This window comes from Rhinoraja longicauda, chromosome 2 (genome assembly GCF_053455715.1).
Source record: "Rhinoraja longicauda isolate Sanriku21f chromosome 2, sRhiLon1.1, whole genome shotgun sequence".
NCBI classification, from domain to species: domain Eukaryota; kingdom Metazoa; phylum Chordata; class Chondrichthyes; order Rajiformes; family Arhynchobatidae; genus Rhinoraja; species Rhinoraja longicauda.
In genome coordinates, this window is record NC_135954.1 from 6,867,068 (window position 1) to 6,884,562 (window position 17,495).

Here is a 17,495-nt window from a genome sequence, read left to right on the forward strand (position 1 = left end):
ATCCCTTGAATCCACTGGCCCCTAGAGCTCCATCTAACTCTCTTTTAAATTCATCCAGTGAATTGGCCTCCACCTGCCCTCTGCGGCAGAGAATTCCACAAATTCACAACTCACTGGGTGAAAAGGTTTCTTCTCACCTCAGTTTGTCCTCTCAAAGACAGTCAAAGTCACAGAGTCCTTGCCCGCACCGATCAACATGTCCCGTCTACAATGTTGTAGAGAATAAACGTAGAAACATAGAAAGCAGGTGCAGGAGGAGGCCATTCGAGCCAGCACCGCCATTCAATACGATCATGGCTGATCATCCAAAATCAGCTGATTGAGAATGATCAGCCATGATCACATTGAATTGTGGTGCTGGCTCGAATGGCCTCCTCCTGCATCTATTGTCTATAGTACCCCGTTCATGCATTCTCCCCATATCCCATGATTCCGTTAGGCCTAAGAGCTAAATCTAACTCGCTTGAAAACATCCAGTGAATTGGCCTCCACTGCCTTCTCTGACAGAGAATTCCACAGATTCACAACTCTCTGGGTGAAAAAGATTTTCCTCATCTCCGTTCTAAATGGCCTACCCCTTATTCTTTAAACTGTGGCCCCTGGTTCTGGACTCCCCCAACATGGGGAACATTTGTCCTGCATCTAGCCTGTCCAATCCCTTAAGAATTTGATATGTTTTTATAAGATCCCCTCTCATCCTTCTAAATTCCAGTGAATACAAGCCCAGTCGACCCATTCTTTCATCATATGTCAGTCCCGCCATCCCGGGAGCCATTCAGGCTCCTGCGCCTTCTTCCCGATGGCAGGGTGAAACGAATGCGTGGGCCAGGGTGGTGTGGGTCTCTGACGATGCTGGCTGCCTTTCTGAGGCAGTGTCGCGGAGTTATACAGCGTGGAAACAGGCCCTTCATTTCCCAACTTGCCCACGCCGACCTACATGTCCAATCTACACCAGTCCCACCTGCCTGCGTTTGGCCCGTATCCCTGCACACCTGTCCTATCCATGTACCCGCCTATTTGTTTCTTAAATGTTGAAATGTGTTGCTCTGTCTAAAAGGAGGAGCCGAAATGGGGGATACTGGTGGGAGGGGGAGAACAACAGAGGGGTACTTTGTAACTTTGTCAGCGCCCTTTATGTGGCAACTATTTGCATACCTTGGGAATGCAAGCAAGGAATTTCGCTGTGACCCGCCGCATGGGACAATAACGTATTCATCCATTCATTTATTTATTCATTCATTCATTCAATAGACAATAGGTGCTGGTTTACACCGAAGATAGACACAAAATGCTGGAGTAACTCAGCGGGATAGGCAGCATCTCTGGAGAGAAGGAATGGGTGACGTTTCATAAGGTCAATAGACAATAGGTGCAGGAGGAGGCCATTCGGTCCTTTGAGCCAGCACCACCATTCACCGTGATCATGGCTGATCATTCTCAATCAGTACCCCGTTCCTGCCTTCTCCCCATACCCCCTGACTCCGCTATCCTTAAGAGCTCTATCTAGCTCTCTCTTGAATGCATTCAGAGAAATGGCCTCCACTGCCTTCTGAGGCAGAGAATTCCACAGCTTCTCAACTCTCTGAGTGAAAAAGATTTTCCTCATCTCCGTTCTAAATGGCCTACCCCTTATTCTGAAACTGTGGCCCCTGGTTCTGGGCTCCCCCAACATCGGGTGAGGAACATTACGCTTGGGTGACTGACGTTACAATTGAAAGCACTCACCTCATATTGATCTCCTGGGCAAAGGCGTGCAAAGCCAGCTAAACCTGCAAAGTTGATGGGAGACCAAGCCAACAGTTAGAACTTCAAGACTGCACGGAATCTAGTTCAAAAACAACCTTACACTTTAAGCTGCAGAGTTCGGGCCTCGGAATTTCCGTGTGGCAGATAGATGGCAGCGAATTGTGGACGCAGCCCGGACCATCACACAGACCAACCTCCCTTCCACTGACTCCATCTGAGAGCTCGGTCCATCCCCAGAATGAAAGTCCCAGCCTGCTAAACCTCTCCCGGTAGCTCCGGCCCTCCAGCCTTGGCAACGTCCTCGTACACAGAAACATAGAAAATAGGTGCAGGAGGAGGCCATTTGGCCCTTCGAACCAGCGCCGCCATTCATTGTGATCATGGCTGACCATCTACAATCAGTAACCCGTGCCTGCCTTCTCCCCATACCCCTTGATTCCACTAGCCCCCAGAGCTCTATCTAACTCTCTCTTAAATTCATCCAGTGAATTGGCCTCCACTGCCCTCTGTGGCAGAGAATCCCACAAATTCACAACTCTCTGGGTGAGAGAAGTTCCTTCTCACCTCAGTTTTAAATGGCCTCCCCTTTATTCAAAGACTGTGGCCCCTGGTTCTGGACATCTTCCATGATTTGTATTTCAACGTGAAAGAGCTTTCCCAAAACAGATCATACTGCTGAGGAATCATAATCTTCATAAGGTTGTTAGGCGGTAGGAGCAGAATTAGGCCATTCGGCCCATCAAGTCTACTCCGCCATTCAATCATGGCTAATCTATCTCTCCCTCCTAACTCCATTCTCCCGCCTTCTCCCCGTAACCCCAGCCGACCCCTCATAAATGTTGTCATTATTACTGAGCTATATAAACCTGCTCTTCTGATGCCAGGTGGAACCCACCAGGTCAGGCAGCATCTGTGGAGGGAATGAACAGGAGGTATTCCGGCTCGGGACCCTCAGTACCAAAGCAGGGTCCTGATCCTTAACATCGAGGGTAAACACAAAATGTTGGAGTAACTCAGCGGGTCAGGCAGCATCTCTGGAGAGAAGGAATGGGTGACGTTTCGGGTCGGGACCCTTCTTCAGACTGATGTCAGGGGAGGGGGCGGGACAAAGATAGGATGTAGTCGGAGACAGGAAGACTGGTGGGAGAACTGGGAAGGAGGAAGGGAAACTGTCTTCCTGTCAAGTTCCTCTGTCCCTCTCTTTCCCCTCTCCCCTCGCCCTTCCCAGTTCTCCCACTAGTCTTCCTGTCTCCTACTAAATCCTATCTTTGTCTTGCCCCCTCCCCTGACATCAGTCTGAAGAAGGGTCTCGACCCGAAACGTCACCCATTCCTTCTCTCCTGAGATGCTGCCTGACCCGCTGAGTTACTCCAGCATTTTGTGTCTACCTTCGATTTGAGCCAGCATCTGCAGTTATTTTCCTGCCCATATATGATCCTAAAACGTCGTTTATCAGTTCATAACTTTATATGACATAGGAGCAGAATTGGGCCATTCGGCCCATCAAGTCCATTCCGCCATTCAATCGCGGCTGATCTATCTTTCCCTCTCAACCCCATTCTCCTGCCTTCTCCCCATAACCCCTGACACCCGCACTAATCAAGAATCTGTCAATCTCCACTTTAAAATTATCCATTGACTTGGGAAAAAAGTGAATAATTCTTAGTGCAAGATAAAGCCAGTAAAGTCCGATCAAAGATAGTCCGAGGGTCACCAATGAGGTCGATAGTAGTTCAGCACTGCTCTCTGGTTGTGGTTGGATGGTTCAGTTGCCTGATAACAGCCGGGACGAAACTGCCCCTGAATCTGGAGGTGTGCGTTTTCACACTTCTGTACCTCTTGCCCGATGGGAGAGGGGAGAAGAGGGAGTGGCCGGAGTGAGACTGGTCCTTGATTGTGCTGCTGGCCTTGCCGAGGCAGCGTGAGGTGCAGATGCAGTCAAAGGAAGGGAGGTTGGTTTGTGCAATGGTCTGGGCTGCTGTGTCCACAACTCTCTGCAACGCCTTGCGGTCTTGGGTGGAGCTGTGATGCATCCCGATAAAATGTTTTCTAGCGCACATCTGTAGGAGTCGGTGAGAGGTGTTGGGGACATGCCGAACTTCCTAAGCCTTCTCGGGAACTAGAGGCGTTGGTGTGCTTTCAACGACTGCTGGGTCTATGCAGCACTCTATGTCATGAACAACTTTCCAGCACCCGCTGTTCCTTGGATCACCTGAGTTAGCTTTGTGCCGATGTTATTGATGGGGATAATTCCCAGTTGGAGATAAACCTTCAAAGTACCACAAAATGCTGGAGTAACTCAGCGGGTCAGGCAGCATCTCTGGAGAGAAGGAATGGGTGACGTTTCGGGTCTGAACCCGTCTTCAGACTGACAGTCTAATGTAAGAAGGTGTTCCATTTAGAAGTGGCTTTCACAATAATAATAATAATAATAATGCATTTTATTTATATAGCGCTTTTCATATACTCAAAGACGCTTTACAGAGATTTTGAGAACATAGGGAAATGAATAAATAGATAAATAAGTAAATAAATAAATGAACAGAGAAAGGAGACAGATGGTGAGGTGACCTTCAGTGGTTGAAGGCAGTACTGAACAGGTGAGACTTCACCGATGTTTTGAATGTGGTGAGTGAGGAGGAGTCTCTAACGGTTTGGGGTAGTGAGTTCCATAGGGTGGGAGCAGCGATGGAGAAAGCCCTGTCCCCCCAGGATCTGAGTTTGTTCCAGATGTGGGGGGATAGGAGATTGGCAGCGGCAGAGCGGAGGGTGCAGGTGGGAGTGTGCCTGTGGAGGAGGTCGGTCAGGTAGGATGGGGCCAGGTTATGGAGGGCTTTGCAGGTTATGAGGAGGATTTTGTACTGGATTCTCTGGGGGATGGGGAGCCAGTGGAGTTTATAAAGGACTTATTTATAAAATAAGTCTATTGTTCATTGTGTAGTGTAGTTAACGTGCAAACAAACGTCTCTCTGGAGCAGTTGACAATAGACAATAGACAATAGGTGCAGGAGGAGGCCATTTGGCCCTTCGAGCCATCACCGCCATTCAATGTGATCATGGCTGATCATTCTCAATCAGTACCCCGTTCCTGCCTTCTCCCCATACCCCCTGACTCCGCTATCCTTAAGAGCTCTATCCAGCTCTCTCTTGAATGTATTCAGAGAATTGGCCCCCACTGAGGCAGAGAATTCCACAGATTCACAGCTCTCTGACTGAAAAAGTTTTTCCTCATCTCCGTTCCAAATGGCCTACCCCTTATTCTTAAACTGTGGCCCCTTGTTCTGGACTCCCCCAACATTGGGAACATGTTTCCTGCCTCTTTGGAGTCAACAATTATTTACTCTTTTTTAATATAATTTAGTTGCATGCAGTTGTATAAGACATCGGCATTTAGAGTATCGTGCTCAGTTCTGGGCACCGTGTTATAGGAAAGATGTCGTCAAGCTGGAAAGTGGGCAGAGAAGATCTAACGAGGATGTTGCCAGGACTAGAGGGTGTGAGCTATAGGGAGAGGTTGAGTAGGCTGGGTCTCTATTCCTTGGAGCGCAGGAGGGTGAGGGGGTAATCTTATAGAGGTGTATAGGATCATGAGAGGAATAGATCGGGTAGATGCACAGTCCAGCCCGGGGAAAGGGAATGAAGAGTAAGACGTCACCCATTCCTTGTCTCCAGAGATACTGCCTGACCCGCTGAGATACTCCAGCATTTTGTGATAACGTTCGATTTGTGGTACCAGCCTCTGCGGCTGTTTTCCTGCACAACATTCAAAGTGCAATCATAAGGCTTTCTATTTTGGAACGGCAGTCACAGATATTAAACATCAGAATTTCCACTGGAGTTCCTCTCAGGCAACGAGCTATTCAGAGTGCACATGAAAGAACCCTTCACCCGCTCAGCTAGGCAGCCTCGTTCACGCCAGTTTTGACCGGTTGTTACTTGCCTTTCATCTTAATGTGAAATTCTCCAAGCAGTTTTCCAATTTCCACCTCCAGCGAACACAGGGCCTGGGAGAGAAAGAGGTGACTTTAGACTTTAGACTTTAGAGATACAGCGCAGAAACAGGCCCTTCGGGAAAAGGGCAGCTCGATGGCGCGGCGGTCTCCCCTCAGTTTTAAATGGAATACCCGTGGACAAGGTGGGCCGAAGGGGCCTGTTTGTGGGCCCTTACGGCTCTGTGGCTGCTGGTGAACCCAAAGGCCGATGCCATTAAAGTAAAAGGCATACCTCTGTGCTTTCTTTGTAACTCTTGATTATTTCTACTAGGCTTTCTCTGGTATTTTTCGTAGAAGGCGACATTTCAAAGGCCTGTTTCATCTTGGAGGCTCCATCACGTAGCCTGTTTACCATGCAAAACGTCTCGTACAACTCATCCACCTGCCAAGGGAACATGAGAGAGAAACAAAAAAACCTCAATCAAATTCAACGCTCGCATTCGTATCAAGGGGACTGGAATATGAAAATCAGGGATGTAATGCTGAGGCTTTGTAAGGTGCTGGCCAGGCCGCATTTAGAAACATAGAAACATAGAAAATAGGTGCAGGAGTAGGCCATTCGGCCCTTCGAGCCTGCACCGCCATTCAATATGATCATGGCTGATCATCCAACTCAGTATCCCGTACCTGCCTTCTCTCCATACCCCCTGATCCCTTTAGCCACAAGGGCCACATCTAACTTCCTCTTAAATATAGCCAATGAACTGGCCTCAACTACCTTCTGTGGCAGAGAATTCCACAGATTCACCACTCTCTGTGTGAAAAAAAACTTTCTCATCTCGGTCCTAAAAGACTTCCCCCTTATCCTTAAACTGTGACCCCTTGTTCTGGACTTCCCCAACATTGGGAACAATCTTCCTGCATCTAGCCTGTCCAACCCCTTAAGAATTTTGTAAGTTTGGAGTACAGCGAGCAAATCTGGGCCCCGTATCTGAGGAAGGATGTGCTGGCTCTGGAGAGGGTTCACAGGAGGATTACGAGAATGATTCCAGGAATGAGTGGGTTAGCATATGATGAGCGTTTGTCGACACTGGGCCTGTACTCGCTGTCGTTTGGAAGGTTGAGGGGCCACCTCATTGAAACTTATAGAATATTGAAAGGCATCGATAGAGTGGATGTGGAGAGGATGTTTCCACTGGTGGGAGAGTCTAGGACCAGAGGTCACAGCCTCAGAATTAAAGGGTGTTCTTTCAGAAAGGTGTGCAGAGGGCTGTGGAGGCCAAGTTCAGAAGGGTCTCGACCCGAAACATCACCCATTCCTTCTCTCCTGAGATGCTGCCTGACCTGCTGAGTTACTCCAGCATTTTGTGATACCTTTGATTTGTACCAGCATCTGCAGTCATTTTCATACACTTCTAAATTCCAACGTATACAAGCCTAGTCGCTCCAGTCTTTCAACATATGACAGTCCCGCCATTCCGGGAATTAACCTAGTAAACCTACGCTGCACGCCCTCAATAGCAAGAATATCCTTCCTCAAATTTGGAGACCAAAACTGCACACAGTACTCCAGGTGTGGCCTCACATCTGGAGGGATAGCCTTCGTTTCCCTCGCGCATCGATGAGCCTTGGGCGCCCAACACCCTGTCTGTCGCCGGTTTGTGGTTTGTCCCTCCTCGGACCACTGTCGGTAGGTACTCACCACTGCTGACCGGGAGCACCCCACAAGCCAATAGACAATAGACAATAGACAATAGGTGCAGGAGGAGGCCATTCGGCCCTTCGAGCCAGCACCGCCATTCAATGTGATCATGGCTGATCATTCTCAATCACTACCCCGTTCCTGCCTTGCCGTTTCAGAGATGCTCTGACCCAGTCGTCTGGCCATAACAATTTGGCCCTTGCCAAAGTCACTCAGGTCTTTACTCCTGCCCATTTCTCCTGCATCCAACACATCAACTTCAAGAACTGACTGTTCACTTGCTGCCTAATATATCCCACCCCTTGACAGGTGCCATTGTAACAAGATAATCAATGTTATTCACTTCGCCTGTCAGTGGTCATAATGTTTTGGCTCATCGGTGTATGTCTTCAATGAAATTAGGTATGTGCAGTTTTAAATGAAACTCTTCATAACTTAGTCATCCATTTTATGACCATTGTTCTTTTCTTAAACTGTGGCGCCTGGTTCTGGACTCTCCCAACATTGGGAACATGTTTCCTGCCTCTAACGTGTCCAATTCCTTAATAACCTTATATGTTTCGATAAGATCCCCTCTCATCCTTCTAAATTCCAGTGTATACAAGCCTAGCCGCTCCAGTCTTTCAACATACGACAGTCCCGCCATTCTGGGAATTAACCTCGTGAACCGACGTTGCATAGAAACATAGAAACATAGAAAATAGGTGCAGGAGTAGGCCATTCGGCCCTTCGAGCCTGCACCGCCATTCAATATGATCATGGCTGATCATCCAGATCAGTAGCCTGTACCTGCCTTCTCTCCATACCCCCTGATCCCTTTAGCAAAAAGGGCCACGTCTAACTCCCTCTTAAATATAGCCAATGAACTGGCCTCAACTACCTTCTGTGGCAGAGAATTCCACAGACTCACCACTCTCTGTGTGAAGAAATGTTTTCTCATCTCGATCGTAAAAGAGTTCCCCCTTTTCCTTAAGCTGTGACCCCTGGTTCTGGACTCCCCCAACATCGGGAACAATCTTCCCGCATCTAGCCTCTCCAACCCCTTAAGAATTTTATATGTTTCTATAAGATCCCCCCTCAGTCTTCTAAATTCCAGCGAGTACAAGCCCAGTCTATCCAGTCTATCCTCATATGAAAGTCCCGCCATCCCAGGGATCAATCTGGTGAACCTTCTCTGTACTCCCTCTAAGGCAAGAACGTCCTTCCTCAAATTTGGAGACCAAAACTGCACACAGTACTCCAGGTGCGGTCTAACTAGGGCCCTGTACAACTGCAGAAGGACCTCTTTGCTCCTATACTCAACTCCTCTTGTCATGAAGGCCAACATGCCATTGGCTTTCTTCACTGCCTGCTGAACCTGCATGCTTCGTTTCAGTGACTGATGAACTAGGACACCCAGATCTCTTTGTACTTCCCCATTTCCTAACGACACCATTCAGATAATAATCTGCTTTCCTGTTCTCACCACCAAAGTGGATAACCTCACATTTATCCACATTAAACTGCATCTGCCACGCATCTGCCCACTCACACAACCTGTCCAATTCACCCTGCAACCTCATAGCATCTTCCTCACAGTTCACACTACCACCCAGCTTCGTGTCATCTGCAAACTTTCTAACGTTACTTTTAATCCCTTCATCTAAGTCATTATCACTCCTATCACTTCTGATGACCTTATGACAGGGTCTCCACGGAGTATCTCTAAAGTCTAAAGTTTTAAAGACTGCATTTCTATACAACTCAGTTAATTCTCAGCGGTTAATGTCTCTGAAAGAATGGGTTGACTGGGAAATTTACAAGGATGAGAGGGGATCTTATAGAAACATATAAAATTCTTAAGTGATTGGACACGCTAGATGCGGGAAACATGTTCCCAGTGTTGGGGGAGTCCAGAACCAGGGGTCACAGTTTAAGAATAAGGGGTAGGCCATTAAGAACTGAGATGTGGACGCTGAAAGCGCGGCACGGTGGCGCAGCGGTAGAGTTGCTGCCTTACAGCGAATGCAGCGCCGGAGACCCGGGTTCCATCCCCACTAAGGGTGCTGTCTGTACGGAGTTTGTACGTTCTCCCCATGACCGCGTGGGCTTTCTCCGAGATCTTCGGTTTCCTTCCACACTCCAAAGACGTACAGGTTTGTAGGTTAATTGGCTTGGTATAAATGCAAAAATTGTCCCTAGTGTGTGTAGGATAGTGTTAATATGCAGGGATCGCTGGCCGGCGTGAACCCGGCGGGCCGAAGGGCCTGTTTCTACGCTGTATCTGTTAACTAAATGAGGAAAAACTGTTTCACCCAGAGAGTTGTGAATCTGTGGAATTCTCTGCCACAGAAGGCAGTGGAGGCCAATTCACTGGATATATTCAAGAGAGAGTTAGATTTAGCTCTTAGGGCTAACGGAATCAAGAGATACGGGGAGATTGTTGATGATCAGCCATGATCGTATTGAATGGCGGTGTTGGCTTGAAGGGCCGAATGGCCTCCTGCACCTATTTTCCATGTAACTCGCATTTAGCTTCCCAGCTCCATAAATCTTCATGGTGGAAAAGAACTCACATGAGTTTAACTCAGCACCGGGCTGCATGAAATGGTAAACATGACATAAGTGGAAGTTAAATACATAATTTTGGTTTTTTCAAATTACCACAGATGATGGGGTAAAGCTGCCTATTAGGCCACTAAATGTGGATACAGCACAGGAAATGAAATAATGTGCAGCTTAATTAGATCCTCTCATCGAGCTGCTGAAATGTTACGAAATGAGTGTTTTCTTAAATTTTAAAACATGATCTAAGCTGGCAATCTTTTGGCTAAAATATTGAAGGGTTTATACAGTATGAACAGGCACAACGCCTGTGAGTGCAGTAGATAGTGATGAAGGTACATGGAACATGGAGCAGACAATGATACACACAAGCACAGGCCCTTCGGCCCACCGGTCCTTAGTTTACCGTAGTGAAACAGCGCGGAAACAGGCCCTTCGGCCCACATTGTTTAGCTTACTTTCGTGGAACGACGCGGAAACAGGCCCTTTGGCTCACATTGTTTAGTTTACCGCAGTGGAACGGCGCGGAAACCGGCTCTTCGGCCCACCGAGCCCGCACCAACCAGCGATCCCTGCACATTATCACTATCCTACACACTAGGGACAATTTACATGTTAAAACCCTAGCCAATTCACCTACAAACCTGCACGTCTTTGGAGTGTGGGAGGAAACCGAAGATCTCGGAGAAAACCCACGCAGGTCACGGGGAGAACGTACAAACTCCATACAGACAGCGCCCGTGGTCGGGATTGAACCCGGGCCTCTGGCGCAGTAGGGACCATTTATAATGTTACAAGTGTCATAGTGCTTTTTCTTTATTCTTTACATGCTGCATGGTACATCTACCTGGTACTTGATACATGGCTAGGACAGGTTTAGAGGGAATATGGGCCACCAGTAAGACTGGTGGGAGAACTGGGAAGAGGGGGTATGAACATTGAAAGCTTACACCCCAACAGTATGAACATTGACTTCTCCCTCCATCCCCTCCCCCTTCCCAGTTCTCCCATCAGTCTTTCTGTCTCCGACTACATTCTATCTCTGTCTCTCCCCCTCCCCTGACGTCAGTCTGAGGAAGGGTCTCGACCTGACACGTCACCCATTCCTTCCTCTCCAGAGATGCTGCCTGTCCCGCTGAGTTACTCCGGCATTTTGTGTCCACCTTCGATTTAAACCAGCATCTGCAGTTCTTTCCTAAACTGAACTGTTACCAGGCATTGGCAACTTCTACCACGTCTTGCACCATTTCCTCTAAGCCACAGCCTGCTGCTTCCTGTCGCTAAATGTGCTGTGACATTTGTTCCTTTGGACAGGCATGTTCACTATAGATACGAGCGATGTGAATCTTACACAACGCTAGTTGTTGCCACATCCTACAGGCATTGCTATTCCCAATTCACGAGGTCAAGGGAGGGTCAAGCAGATTGTGGCAGAACCTGAGCCGAGAATTTCAAGGAGCGCTGGAAATAGCTTTTTTAGTTTTGGTTGAGTTTAGTTTATTGTCACGTGTACGTACGGAGGTACAGCGAAAGGCTTTCGTGCTAAACAGTCAGCGGAAAGACAACACGTGATTGGGTGGGTAGGTTGAGCAGCTTTAAATACCTGGGAGTCCACATCACAGAGGATCTGACATGGACAACACACATTGCCGCACTGGTGGGTAAGGCAAGGCAGCGCCTTTACCACCTCAGACAGCTGAGGAAATTCAGAGTGTCTCTGAGGATCCTTCAGTGCTTCTACTCTGGGGATGTAGAAAGCATCCTGTCCGGCAACATCACAGTCTGGTTTGGGAACAGCTCTGCCCAGGACAGGATGGCCCTGCGGAGAGAAGTGCGTTCGGCTGAACGCACTATGGGAACTACACTCGCCCCCCTGCAGGACCTATACATCAGGAGGTGCAGATCCAGAGCCAGCAACATTATGGGGGACCCCTACCACCCCAGCAACGGACTGTTCCAGCTGCTACGGTCAGGCAAACGCCTCCGCTGTCACGCTGTGAAAACGGAGAGGATGAGACGGAGTTTCTTCCCACAGGCCATCAGGACTGTTAACTCTTATATCACCAGGGACTCATTTAATTTACTGTATTCATTTATTTTTGTGTTAAATTTTTTTTTCTATTCTGTTTTGTAGTTTAGCACAATCTGCAGGCATTGCCACTTTCATTTCATTGCACATCTTGTATGTGTATGTGACAAATAAACTTGACTTGATTTGATTACCATTGAGCCATTTTTACAGTATAAGGGAATAACTATTAGGGCAAGATAAAGTCTGATCAAGGATAGTCCGAGGGTCACCAATGAGGTAGATGGTAGTTCAGGACTGCTCTCTGGTTGTGGTAGGATGGTTCAGTTGCCTGATAACAGCTGGGAAGAAACCGTCCCTGAATCTGGAGTTTTAGAGACACAGCAGGAATCAGGCCCCTCGGCCCATCGAGTCCGTGCCGACCAGCAATTACCCTTTTACACTAGTTCTGTCCTCCACACAGGGGACAATTTACTGAAGCCAATTAACCTACAAACCCGCACGTCTTTGGAATTAAACTTTAGGCTTTAGACTTTAAAGATGCAGCGTGGAAACGGGCCCTTCGGCCCATCGAGTCTGTTCCGACCAGCGATCGCCCCGTATACTAGTTCTACCCGACACACACATGGGGCAATTTACCGAACCTGCAAATAACCTACAAACCTGCACGTGTTTAGGAATTTGACTTCAAGCTTCAAAGGCACAGATTTTTAGTCGAACGGTGCCAATATTTACACCGATCAGCCAAAACATTATGATCACTGACAGGCAAAGTGAATAACAATAGACAATAGGTGCAGGAGGAGGCAATTCAGCCCTTCGAACCAGCACCACCATTCAATGTGATCATGGCTGATCATTCTCAATCAGTACCCCGTTCCTGCCTTCTCCCAATACCCCCTGACTCCGCTATCCTTAAGAGCTCTATCTAACTCTCTCTTGAATGCATTCAGAGAATTGGCCTCCACTGCCTTCTGAGGCAGAGAATTCCACAGAATCACAACTCTCTGACTGAAACTCTTCAGTCGGGTACTTTTAATCCCTTCATCCAAGTCATTAATGTATATTGTAAATAGCTGCGGTCCCAGCACCGATATCATTGGTTATCTTGTTACAATGGCACCTGTCAAGGGGTGGGATATATTAGGCAGCAAGTGAACAGTCAGTTCTTGAAGTTGACGTGTTGGATGCAGGAGAAATGGGCAGGAGTAAAGACCTGAGCGACTTTGACAAGGGCCAAATTGTTATGGCCAGATGACTGGGTCAGAGCATCTCTGAAACGCCAAAGCTGCTAAAGGATCTGCTGCTGATGTTTTGGGTGCCAGATACCACAGGACACCTTCAGGGGTCTTGTGGAATCCATGCCTCGGCGGGTGGGCGCTGTTTTGGTGGCAGACGGAGGACCAACAGCATGTTAGGCAGGCGGTCATGATGTGTTGGCCGATCGGTGTATGTTTACCTTACTGATGTGGAACTCCAGCCTCCTCTTGTACCGCTCTATGGCTTTGATTTGCTGCGGAGAGAAACAAATGTTTCGTTAGACGTCACAGGAATAGTACGCTGAGACCCAGTACCCATGTTTAGTTTAGTTTAACGACGGAGTAGGCTTGATGGGCTGAATGTCCTAATTCTGCTCCTATCGCACGAACATGATCTCAGCGGGACAGGAGAGATGACACCAGTGGCACAGCGGTAGAGTCGCTGCCTTACAGCGCTTGCAGCGCCGGGGACCCGGGTTCGATCCCGACTACGGGTGCTGTCCGTACGGTTATTGTACGCTCTCCCCGTGACCCGCGTGGGTTTCCTCCGAGATCTTCGGCTTCCTCCCACACTCCAAAGAGGTGCACGTTTGTAGGGTAATTGGCTTGGTATAAATGTAAACGTGTGTAGGACGGTGTTAATGCGCGGGGATCGCTGGTCGGCGCGGACCCGGTGGGCCGAAGGGCCAGTTTCAGCGCTGTATCTCTAAACTAAACTGAGCTAAACTAAAGAAGGAGTGGGCGACGTTTCGGGCCGAGACCCTTCTTCAGACTGACGTTTCGTGGTAACAGGGGATCACACCTCCGACAAGTCCGAATTATTCTGGGTCACGATGGCATGAAGCAAGATGCTATTTCACAGTGCACAAAGCCATCGAAACAAATTCTCATCCCACAGATGAGAGAGTCACACTCTGATCACCCACCTTATCGAGTTCATACATAATATCCTGTGAAGAAAAGACAAAGTATTACTTGACAATCAAACAAAAAACCCAACAGAAGCTGGAAATCCAAATAAAAACAGAAAATGCTCAAAATACTTCAAATTGCTGTACTCAAATGCAAAAAGGGTTCAGAGAAGATTTACGAGGATGTTGCCAGGATATAGTGAGCTATAGGGAGAGGTTGAGCAGGCTGTGACTCTATTCCTTGGAGCACAGGGGGATGAGGGGTGATCTTATAGAGGTGTACAAAATCAAGAGAGGAATAGATCGGGTAAGATACTCTTGCCCTGAGTAGGGGAATCGAGGACCAGAGGACATAGGTTCAAGGTGAAGGGGAAAAGATTTAAGAGGCATCTTTCAGACAAAGGGTGGTGGGTGTGTGGAACAAGCTGCCAGAGGAGGTAGTTGAGGCTGGGACGATTAAGAAACAGTCAGACAGGTACATGGATAGGACAGGTTTGGAGGGATATGGACCAAGCGCACGCAGGTGGAACTAGTGCAGCTGGGACATGTTGGCCAGTGTGGGCAAGTTGGGCCGAAGGGCCTATTTCCACGCTGTATCACTCTATAACTCTATGACTTGTTAACCATTATACGGAGTTTGTACGTTCGCCCCGTTACCTGCGTGGGTTTCCTCCGAGACTCGTTGGCAGACAGGAAACAAAGAGTAGGGATTAACGGGTCCCTTTCAGAATGACAGGCAGTGACTAGTGGGGTACCGCAAGGCTCGGTGCTGGGACAATATACATTAATGATTTAGATGAAGGGATTAAAAGTAACATTAGCAAATTTACAGATGAAACAAAGCTGGGTGGCAGTGTGAACTGTGAGGAAGATGCTATGAAGAAGCAGGGTGTCTTGGCCAGGTTGTGTGAGTGGGCAGATGCATGGCAGATGCAGTTTAATGTGGATAAGTGTGAGGTTATCCACTTTAGTGGCAAGAACAGGAAGGCAGATTATTATCTGAATGGTGTCAGGTTAGTAAATGGGGAAGTACAACGAGATGTGGGTGTCCTAGTGCATCAGTCACTGAAAGTAAGCATGCAGGAACAGCAGGCAGTGAAGAAAGCAAATGGCACGTTGCCCTTCATAACAAGAGGAGTTGAGTATAGGAGCAGAGAGGTCCTTCTGCAGTTGTACAGGGCCCTGGTGAGACCGCACCTGGAGTATTGTGTGCAGTTTTGGTCTCCAAATTTGGGGAAGAACATTCTTGCTATTGAGGGTGTGCAGCGTAGGCTCACAAGGTTAATTCCCGGGATGGCGGGACTGTCATATGTTGAAAGAATGGAGCGACTGGACTTGTATGCACTGGAATTTAGAAGGATGAGAGGGGACCTTATTGAAACATATAAGATTATTAAGGGATTGGACTAGAGGCAGGAAACATGTTCCCTATGTTGGAGGAGTCCAGAACCAGGGGCCACAGTTTAAGAATAAGGGGTAGGCCATTTAGAACGGAGATGAGGAAAAACAGTTTCACCCAGAGAGTTGTAAATCTGTGGAATTCTCTGCCTCAGAAGGCAGTGGAGGCCAATTCTCTGGATGCTTTCAAGAGAGATAGAGCTCTTGAAGATAGTGGAGTCAGGGGGTATGGGGTGAAGGCAGGTACGGGGTACTGATTGAGAATAATCAGCCATGATCACGGTGAATGGTGGTGCTGGCTCGAAGGGCCGAATGGCCTCCTCCTGCACCTGTTGTCTATTCTCTATTCTCTAAACTTGGCAGGTGAGGCTGCATCTTTAGTTTAGTTTCGTTTAGTTTGGAGGTACAGTGCAGAAACAGCCCCTACAGACCGCCGAGGCCACACCGACCAGCGATCCCCGCACACCGACACTATCCCACACACACACTGGGGACAATTTATAATTTTACCAAAGCCAATTAACCTACACGTCTTTGGAGTGTGGGAGAAAATTGAAGATCTCGCGGAAAACCCACGCAGGTCACGGGGAGAACGTACAAACTCTGTACAGACAGCGCCCGTAATCAGGATCGAACCTGGGTCTCTGGTGCAGTAAGTGCTGTAAGGCAGCAACTCTACCGAAGGGCCTGTTTCTGCGCTGTATCTCTAAGCTACATGGGAGGCTGCTCAGGAAGATGAGAGCCCGTGGTATCAGAGGGCAGATGCGTACCAGCATGGAGAGCAGGTTGGCTGGACGGCAGAAGGCAGAGAGTGGCAATAAAGGGGGCTTTTCCTGCTTGGCTGCCAGTGACTAGCGGAGTTCCGCGGGGCTCGTCACGTTGTACATTAATGATTCGGACGAGGGAATCGAAGGCTTTGTGGCCAAGTTTGCGGATGATACGAAAATAGGCGGAGGGGCAGGTAGTGCAGAGAAAGCAGGGACTCTGCAGAAGGACTTGGGCAGGCTGGGAGAGTGGGCAGAGAAGTGGCAGATGGAATATAGTGTGGCAAAGTGTGGAGCCATGCATTTTGGTGGTAGGAATAAAGGTGTAGATTGGCGGCACGGTAGCGCAGCGGTAGAGTTGCTGCTTTACAGCGAATGCAGCGCCGGAGACTCAGGTTCGATCCTGACTACGGGTGCTGCACTGTAAGGAGTTTGTACGTTCTCCCCGTGACCTGCGTGGGTTTTCTCCGAGATCTTCGGTTTCCTCCCACACTCCAAAGACGTACAGGTATGTAGGTTAATTGGCTGGGTAAATGTAAAAAATTGTCCCTAGTGGGTGTAGGATAATGTTAATGTGCGGGGATCGCTGGGCGGCACGGACTTGGAGGGCCGAAAAGGCCTGTTTCCGGCTGTATATATATGATATGATGATGATGATTATTTTCTAAATGGGGAAAATCCAGAAATCGGAGGTGCAAAGGGACTTGGGACTGCTGGTGCAGGATTCCCAAGAAGTTAATCTGCAAGTCGAATCGGTAGTAAAGAAAGCAAACTCACTGCTAGCATTTATTTCAAGAGGGCTTGTGTACAAAAACAGGAATGTATTGCTGAGGCTCTACAAGGCGCTGGTCAGGCCACATTTGGAATATTGTGAGCAATTTTGGGCACTGCATCTGAGGAAGGAAGTGCTGTCTCTGGAGAGGGTCCAGAGGAGGTTTACAAGAACGATCCCAGGAATGAGTGGGTTAACCAATGATGAGCGTTTGTCAGCACTGGGCCTGTACTCACTGGAGTTTAGAAGAATGAGGGGGGACTTCATTGAAACTTACAATATAGTGAAAGGCCTGGATACAGTGGATGTAGGGAGGATGTTTCCACTGGTGGGACAGTCTAGGACTAGAGGCCACAGCCTCAGAATTAAAGGACGTTCGTTTAGGAAGGAGATGAGGAGGAACTTCTTTAGTCAGACGGTGGTGAATCTGTAGAATTC

General features: G+C 48.3%; 1 protein-coding gene across 5 annotated transcripts in view; it reads right to left on the bottom strand.

Annotated features, from left to right (window-relative positions):
• ripor2 (RHO family interacting cell polarization regulator 2) overlaps positions 1–17,495 on the bottom strand; it is a 122,868-nt gene that overhangs the window by 45,518 nt on the left and 59,855 nt on the right. For all 5 annotated transcript variants that reach the window (XM_078414589.1, XM_078414605.1, XM_078414598.1 and 2 more), the window contains exons 5-9: positions 14,139–14,162; positions 13,413–13,466; positions 5,971–6,120; positions 5,687–5,750; positions 1,726–1,769 (exon numbers count right to left, since the gene is read on the bottom strand). In XM_078414589.1, the coding sequence (XP_078270715.1) occupies positions 1,726–1,769; positions 5,687–5,750; positions 5,971–6,120; positions 13,413–13,466; positions 14,139–14,162 (336 nt within the window). The remainder of the gene's footprint in view (positions 1–1,725; positions 1,770–5,686; positions 5,751–5,970; positions 6,121–13,412; positions 13,467–14,138; positions 14,163–17,495) is intronic.